At 41.6% G+C, this 8,881-nt stretch overlaps 1 protein-coding gene across 6 annotated transcripts in view; it reads left to right on the top strand.

Moving 5' to 3' along the window:
- Window positions 1–8,881, top strand: part of RALGAPB (Ral GTPase activating protein non-catalytic beta subunit) — a 193,922-nt gene that overhangs the window by 139,402 nt on the left and 45,639 nt on the right. For 3 of the 6 annotated variants that reach the window (XM_006036751.3, XM_006036750.3, XM_025193091.1), the window contains 3 exons: window positions 456–608; window positions 3,120–3,329; window positions 4,655–4,813. In XM_006036751.3, the coding sequence (XP_006036813.1) occupies window positions 456–608; window positions 3,120–3,329; window positions 4,655–4,813 (522 nt within the window). Of the gene's footprint in view, window positions 1–452; window positions 609–1,849; window positions 1,988–3,119; window positions 3,330–4,654; window positions 4,814–8,881 lie in introns of all 6 variants that reach the window. The other 3 variants (XM_025193090.1, XM_006036749.3, XM_025193089.1) reach the window with 2 other exon arrangements.

Raw genomic sequence — 8,881 nt, 5'->3', positions numbered from 1 at the left:
TTCCTTTTGCTTGTCCCAATTCATTGGGGACCAAATAGAAAATTCTACCAGAAATAAACTTAGCTCTCTTTAGAATTCATGTGATCTGAAAACAAAGTAAAGCAACAAACTTGCAGCTACTGTTTAATTTGTGGGGATTTTTAACGGTACTAAAATTCATAATGGCACAGAATTAGATTAAAACAGGGCTTATGGGTATGCTAACTGGAACTACCTTTATAAATAGGGCTTGAATATATTTTTAAAAATTAAAGATTTTAAAAGTATAGGCAATATTAAATATAATTCTAAAAAATGTTAAAATAATTGTCTAAATATTCAGTTTTCTGAATGCTTTCTTACAGATTATGAATTTGTAACATTTATGTTAGAAATAATTATTTGTATAATGTTGTGCCTTTGTATTATGCCAATAATGTGAAGTGTTTGATGTAAAATTGCTCTCTTCCTAGCAGATGTTCATACCAGAACCACGACCAACTCCTAAAAACAACGTTGGGCTCAAATACACCGTGAAGCACCGACCCTTTCCTGAAGAGGTGGACAAAATTCCATTTGTAAAAGCTGACTTAAGCATTCCAGACCTCCACGAAATTGTTAATGAGGAAGTAAGAGGTTTATAATCTAGATTTTTTTCCTGTGTTTGCCTGTCTGGTGAATTTCACGCTGTACAGTGCCCGTAACACTCATGCTTTCTTTAGAAGGTTATATTTATGTTATGGTGGACCTGGACTCATTCCGGAATAATTAGGCCTATGAACTATCCAGAGATGATGGCAGCATTTGTGACGTGACCCTGCCTATTATTAGCTTGTTAGGAACTACAGAGTAGCATTTTTTTAATCTTTAATCCTGGCACTCCATTGTACCATGGCTGTAAACAGAAGTTTCATTTATTGCAGGACTGGTTGTGCTGTGACTTCTGGAATGGAGAAGTCCTGGCATCAGTATGTCTACATGTCACCCTACTAGTCAGTACCAGAGTGGCTGAATGCACCACTGCACTTCCAGCAGGTGGCTGGAGGGAGCACGCATCCCAGCATGCCTGGTGCTGGCCAAATGTTCATGAGTTCCCCCAGTGGTGATGTGTAGGGGGTGCCCTTCTGGAAGCAGCTGCAGTGATCTACTGCAGGGGACCCCCCCAGTCAGCAAGATTGGCCACGGGGACAACTCCCCCCCCCGCGGACTGGTCGCTGGGGGGGCACATACCCACCCTGACTAAGGCGGCACCAGTCACCCATTGGTTCCCCTGAATCTGCTAGTGCCACGCACAGGGCCCATTGGTTGTTCAAATTGTGAGTGGTGACACTTTTGTGGGAGAGACTGGTACAATTCACTGTGCAGCTTGCACCCCTGATCACCCACTCTATTTTGCTGCATTTGTGCTGCCACCACTGACTGTGACCAGGAGCTTTTACCACTATTGGATTGGGTGGGAGCTAGGCAGGGCAATCCCCTAATGCAGCCATGTGGCTTGAGCACAGATTCAAGCTGCAATTCTGTGGGTGGCAGAGGGGAAGGGGTCCATAGTTCAACCACCCAGGAAACCATTGAGATTCCAGAATGCTCTGGCTTCTTTCCCACCACCCCTTTTTTGTTTGACCTCTGTCTACCCAACTGTAACAGTGGGCTGCCAATCCTCAGAAGTGGGATTTGTCTTGGTGCGGGCTAGGTCTTCTGGGATACTGAGTCACTTTTGGGAGAGGGCTGGCTGGAATGCTGAACATGAAGGGTAGGGAGGGCAAGACACTCCAGGCCCTCATTATCTGAGCCCAGGTCCATTTCAGAGTCTGCTCATCTCAGCAGGATGGACTTGAGACCCCAGTCCCCAGTCTGGCTTATCTCCCAGGTTGCTGCGCTGGCCTGCAAGGGCTGTGTGTCTTCAACTGTGGTTGCACTGGAGTTCTCATCTCTCTCTCAGAGGGAACAGACCACTGTGTCCACTGTGTTTTCAGACGTGACCATGTTGTTGACTATGAAGATGCAGGTAAATTCCTTATGGGTTCACATGACTCTGCATGTGCCCAACACACAGTTGCTGTCCTATGTCCTCGCAAACTGCTACCTCAGTATCTTGCACTTGGACTAGCACTGGGCCCAGTCATGGTTATGTCTTCAAGCTGTCATTTTCTTTGCAGTCCATTCATAGACCACCTTGTTTTGGCAGCTTCACCAAAGCACCCACTATTTCTCAATCTCACTATAGACGGTGATATTCAGTACTTCTTCCCTGGTGCTTGTTCATGATGGTGCACTCTGATTAAGAGGGCCAGGGCAGAGGGAAGATGACTGGGTGTATGGCGGTTTAGAAATACGATCTTGCCTTGATCGGTGGTGGATGGTGACCTCCCTGACAGACAGCTGCATAGGTGGATGGAGGTCCCAGGAGTTTGTGGTGTTTGAGGTTGGTTCATTGAATGCTGTGTTCAGGCTGTGATGCATGGTGACTCAGATCTTGAGTGCATGGTGAGCATGAAATGTTTGGGAAGTCACTGTGCAGGGCAGTTAGTAGGTAGTGGCAGTCATCAGGAGCCTGACACCTCTGAATGGTCCAGGATTGGAGTTGAAGTTGTGCATTGTGGGATGCATAGAGGATTGACTAGTTTACTTATCCCTTGATGATATTGTGGGTCAAACTGTTAGTACCTCTTATCATGCAAATCCTTTGGGGGCTTTGTCCTATGACAAGCGACAAGGACATCTGAACACTCGTGCTTTGCCCTTTGAGAATCTCCCATGACAAGGAACATGTCTGTTTGTAACCCATGAAGCAATGACTTGTTTTCTGAAGAAGTGGAAAGGATGCTGTGCTTGCTGCCTTGGGAGAGTGGAAAACTTGCTGCTGCCAAAGTTAATCCTGAGCATGTTATGTTTGCAACAACTGTGATGCAAACAAGGTATCGATTAGGGAATTTCAGGTCAGGTGATTGACCCTCATCCAGAGTGCCTGTAGCACTCATTAGGAGTCCTTTAGGAAATGATTTGGGTGTGTGAGAAAGTAACAGGAGCTGTCAGGTCTTGTGGTTTACTTCGGTGTGATGTAGTTAGGAAGTCCTTTGAGATACTTTTAAAGAATTGTTACTGGAATGAGCATTCCATATAAATGAAATGTCTTTTAGTTGGAAGAACGACATGAGAAGCTGAGGAACGGCATGGCCCAACAGATTTTTTATGAGACTTCCATAGACCAGAAGAGTGAAGAGGAGTGGCGCAAGAAGAGCTTCCCTGACCCAGTCACCGAGTGCAAACCTCCACCTCCTGCACAGGAGTTCCAGACAGCACGCCTGTTCCTGTCACACTTTGGATTTCTGTCACTTGAGGCACTGAAGGTGACTGTATACTTTGTATTGTAGAAATGACCTCAGTATCCAAAAAAAAAAAAAAATCTGGACAACACAGACTCTATGATTTTGGGGTTGGAAGCAGAGGTGTAACTATGGACGCTTATACACATGCCCAATACCTGCTCTGATGCATTCCAATTAGAATGCATTGGAACAGATTTGATTAATCTAATTAGAATGGTCCAGCAGCCTTAGCATCACATGAATTTAGCATCCTTGCATTTCAAACTGGCAGCAGGGGTGCTTTACCTAAAGCTCATTGAACAAGCTTTAGTTAAAGTGCCCCCGCTACCATTTTGAAGTGTGGAATGCTGAATACATGAGATGCTGCGGGTGTTTTAATTAGAGTGACTCCTGAGAGCCACTCTAATTAAAATGCTGTCCTTTCCCACACCCCAGAGCATGTGTAAAGATGCTAATGATGTCTGATCACCCTGGATAGCAGTGCTGCACAGGGCAGTGTCACTAGCTGTGCTGCCAGCAGCATGACAGCATTTGATCCTGCAGCACAGACACTTCTATTTATTCGCCTTTCCCAGGGTCAGCACCAGGACTGGTGCCTGTGTTGTCTTCCCTTTAATTATACTACTGAATGGAGGATTTGTCTTTGGTAGATAGCTGTTGTCTTTTTAGATACAAGTTAACACATCCAGCAAACTTTTTAGATGTGAACACCTCAACTTAGCATTTTGGAAGCTAGGGATGTGGAAGGCTCATGCTTCAAGCTTTGAATGAAAGCTCCTGATGAAGAAGCTACAAGCTGGTTTTGCAAATACCCCATAAATTGGGGTAATTACATATCATTTACTTGCAATTATCCCAGCAGTTTCATCTGGATACCATAGTCACTTATCCTAAATGTTTCTGTAATAATGTTATGTAAATCAGATCTTGTATTCCACATGAAACAGAGCTGCAGTGATCCATACATGTACATTTTGGCTTCCTCACTAATGTGGCTTTAGGTGAAAGCATTAAAAAAAAAAATCAAACATTCCTATTTTTTCAAAGAAATAGCTGAGGTATTTCAAGTTTCATTGGAGAAACTGTACAAAAAATTGCAACATCACAAATATCAGAAGCATCTTAGCAAATTAATGTGAACCATGACTTCTGTGATATCACAGACTGATATCCCTAAGTTATTTTGTGTTAGAAATTAAGTTATTGTTCTGATCTTATCTAGAAATAAATCGCATTCATTTTGGGGGGCTTATTTTAAAAATAAATATTATGAAACCAAGACAGAACATTATTAATGAAAAGGGTTTTTTAATAGTTAAAAACAAAGCTCTTTGTGTACTGGGTAGGAACCTGCTAACAGTCGTCTACCTCCCCACCTGATTGCACTTGAATCTACTCTTCCTGGGTTTTTTGATGACCTTGGCTACTTGGATCTGCTGCCATGTCGTCCTTTTGATACTGTTTTCATTTTCTACATGAAGGCAGGCCAGAAAACAAGCCAAGAGGTAAGTGAAAGGTTGGCATACTAACTAGTTTAGAAACATCTTTGCAGAATAATTAATATGTAAACGCAGCAGCATGCTGACAGGAGTAGAGGACTGGGACACAGAATTCTTGGCTCTGCACTGATTTGCTATGTGATCTCCAGAAAATGAGTCACTTACCCTCTGTGTCTCATTTTTCTTAACAGAAAACGTGTCTCTGGCTGCAAACTTTTGGGGTTTAAGTGTCTTGTCATATCTTTTCTGGAAAGTGGAATTCCATGATTCATCTGCTCTTGGGTTGTCTCATAAGTGACAGTACTTTGTGCATCAGTTGTGGTTCTTTCCTTTGGGAGCTCGTGACACCAAAACAGCTTTTGAAAGCAGAGTACTCTTTAACGTTAGAAACAAAGCTTACCAGAAGATAAATGGTTTTTAAACATGTGTCTGTATAACTTAGAGAGTCTAACCATCCTCCTCCTTTAGTCTTGTAGACTTTCCTGGGATTCTCTTTTAATCCAAGTTCTGTTGTTCTCCTGTTTTCCTGAGCCTGGTTAAACTGATTTGATTGGCTCAACAGGAGTTAGTAGGGCTACATTAAACTAAGGGTTTGTCAAGGGACAGTTACTTTTATGCCTGCATTTCCTGACAGTCCTGTTACTGAATTAGATAAATATATGTATAAGGTAAACCTACCAGTTACCAATTCATACACAATTCATAAACTCTTACAGAGTTGTTTCAAATGTATCATAAACACATAAAGCATCTTACTCTAGCGTGCAACACAATGCAGTATGTATGCAATAGAATTCTTGAAAATCATTGATATGAATTGAATCCAGAAAACCACACTGTAGTAACATACTAGGATAACATGTGAGCATATGACATTGTGCTGGCATGTGTACTGGGTAGGTTTATAATACATTCTCTAAAATATATATTTTTTTAATATTTGTAATGGATTTTAGTTGAGAGTGCAACCAATCCAAACTCTTTAATACAGTTTAAAAATCTAGGAATTGGGAAAATATGTTTCTGTGTTAACTTAAGGAAAATCAGCTTTTACCTTACTTCCTCAACAATGTCTGCGTATGACCTCATGTAGATTAAAAAAAATTATAGTAGTGTATCCAATACTCCTTTAAATTTAGCTTATGAGAGGTGTAAAGAGAGAGGTTCCATAAGAAACATATTGGTTAGGCATCTGTATAATGAGTACATGAAGTAGGACATTTATGAAAAAACATATGTTAATACAGTTATGCCTGTACTAAGAAGAAAATGTTTTTAGTATAAACTATGTAAAGTACTAGTTTTATTTTCTAGTGACTTCTGTTTTCTAGAAAGTATGTATGGAAAGTCTAAGTTGTTTAAAAAAAATCTGCTGAGTTGTATGCATATTTGCTTGCCTAGTGATTTGTAATAATGTTAGAATGCTTAACTTAAAAAAAAACCCCACATACATAGGAATCTGCCTAACCATCCGTTTTCATACAGTTACGTGATCATTGCTATATCTAGAAATGCATACACAGTTCTGAAAGTCTGAACTTAAATGCATCCTACTGGACTTTATTGTGGAAACATAGTGTACATATGTGAGTGATGATTTTTATCAGCTGCAGCAACATTTAGATAACTAAAGATAGGAACAAACATATAGTTATGACTGTCCAAGCTCAGGACAAGAGCTTTGTATTGTGATAGTTGTTAATAGTTGTACAGGCAGTGTTCAGTTATTATGAATATGAGTGTTTGCACAAGTTAGGGCTTATCACAAGCTACGCAAACAGCTGAAGGCACTGGTATCCAGGGATCCTTGGAAGTCCTATTGTCCACAGTGCAGTGTGTAGGGTACCTGTTACAGCCCTTGGGTGAAAGGTTTTCTGGTGGGTCCCCAGAAGTTTCCAATTTACTGTAGTTACTCAAACATAAGATGAGCTTTATTCCCCAATCAGCATGGAGGGAAAATGGTTCCTCATCTTACATATGCATACAAAGAAGCCTCATTAAATCCATTGTCCATCATTAAACTGCTGCCACATAGCCCATATTAGGCAAACATACTAAACATTTTTTTCTGTGCGGCTCCTGAAAAAAACAGGCAGTTGCTCCCTTAATGAGAGAACGAGCACCAGGCCTGGAGGTACTGCAATACCAAGCCGGTACTTAGAGAGGCCAGAGCAAGCTCCAACACCCTCCCTGGTGCTGAATATACTGATGGGAACATTGTTTTTACAAGTTTTATTAAAAACACACTTATCAACCTACACTTTCAGTGAAAGCCACCCCCTTAAAAACCCAGAGGTTTCTTACTTTCCATAAATTAGTTTTAACATATGTTAATAAAGTCCTTAATAACATCTCCTTCAGTCCCTTTGTTATGAGTCCATATACTACCATCTCCTATGCTAATGGCAGGTTTATTTTGGTGACAGTCAGAGTGGTGGATCTTTTCCCACACCCTTTTTGTACATGAATACTCCCAAAACACACATACCACCACTTCTTTTGCCCCATACATCTCCCTTGAACACCTTGATGAGCTTGTCAAGTCCCTTCTTTGTTGCACTTCTCTTACTGGCAAGATATTTCCTACAGCCATCCACACTTGTTCAGACTGTTTGCCTTTTAGTTGTTTACTCACCCTCGCTCCCCATACCTTCTTCACTTGTTCTTCTGTGAAGTTTCCCACTGGTGCCATCTTGTTTCTTTGCTACTGCTTTCATCAATTTCTTACTATCCTTCAGGACATCCAGTCCTACCTTCCCTATCTTATACCTCTGCATGAATCCTTCCATTTTGATGTAATAAGTCAGCGGTTGCCACTCCTGTGGACTCTTTGAAAAGGTCTGATATACTCCCCATTTCCTCAGAATTGTAGCTGTGTGAAATCGGGGGATACACACTGCTTTTCCCTCTCCCTCTGTTACCACCTTGCGTACTGTGCTTACATATTTTGCATAGATGAACAATCCCAAACCCAGCTGCCCCTATCCCTCTATCTCTTGCTTTGTACAGTTCAGCTCTAGCCAACCTATCTCTTTTGGCATTCCAGGAGAGCACACACTTTTCCTTCTGTACTTTTGCTATCTGCCACCACATTGGTGGAAATACAATTCCTTTATAGAATATTTGGCAGTAGCACAGCCTTAAATACTGCCACTTTTTCCAGCAAAGGAGAGTGTCCTTCTGGATCATAACTAAAATATCTGCTGTAGCCTTGATGTCACCTTATCTCAGTGTTCATTGGGCTCCCTAGCACACTGATTTTTCTTTCTTATTTGAAAACCCAACATATCCAAGTCCATCCAGTTCCCCACTGCTCTTTATGGTACTTTTTGATCTATTTAGTTTAGTCCCTGTCACTTCTCCATATTCTGATGCATGCTTAAGCACCCTTTCCATCAAAAGTTTCTCTCTAACTACTACATTTATACCATCCATGTATAATATGCATTTTACCTCTCCCCCTCCCAGTATGTTTACTCTGCTTATGACCTTGTCTTTTCTTATTCTTTACGCTAATGGTCCCATGCTACACAAATAGTAGTGGTGACAGGGGGCACGCTTGTCTCATTCCTGTATGGATCTTAAAGATCCCACTTAGGTGCCCATTAATTTGGACTTGACTCTGCTTCTCTATACAAGAACCTTATCCAACATGGATTGGTAGGAAAGGCTTATTGTTGCAGACGTGGGCTGATCAGTTGTGTCAGTAGAAATTCTGGATGAAGAAGGCCAATTTCCTGAAAATCTATTTGTAGTTAGGCCCATAGCTGCAGTGTCAGACCACAAGGATACAAGACCTCGTAATCATAGAAAAATGAGTGGCATTTGTTTCCTGGAAAGTGGCAGTGCTAAGTGCAGGCCAGTTCACTTAAAGCCATTTATTCATTCATTTGGTGTGAATGGGTATTTCATAGTTTCATAGTTTGTAGGGTCAGAAGGACCCTTGACAGATCATCAAGTCCGACCCTCTGCCATGGCAGGAAAGAGCACTGGGGTCAAACGACCCCAGCAAGGTGTTCATCTAGACTCCTCTTAAAGACCCCCAGGGTTGGAGCCAGCACCACTTCTCTTGGA

Source organism: Alligator sinensis, unplaced genomic scaffold, assembly GCF_000455745.1.
Source record: "Alligator sinensis unplaced genomic scaffold, ASM45574v1 scaffold1193_1, whole genome shotgun sequence".
NCBI classification, from domain to species: Eukaryota; Metazoa; Chordata; order Crocodylia; family Alligatoridae; genus Alligator; species Alligator sinensis.
Note: the sequence above shows the minus strand (reverse complement) of the source record. Positions and strands in the feature narration are given on the sequence as shown.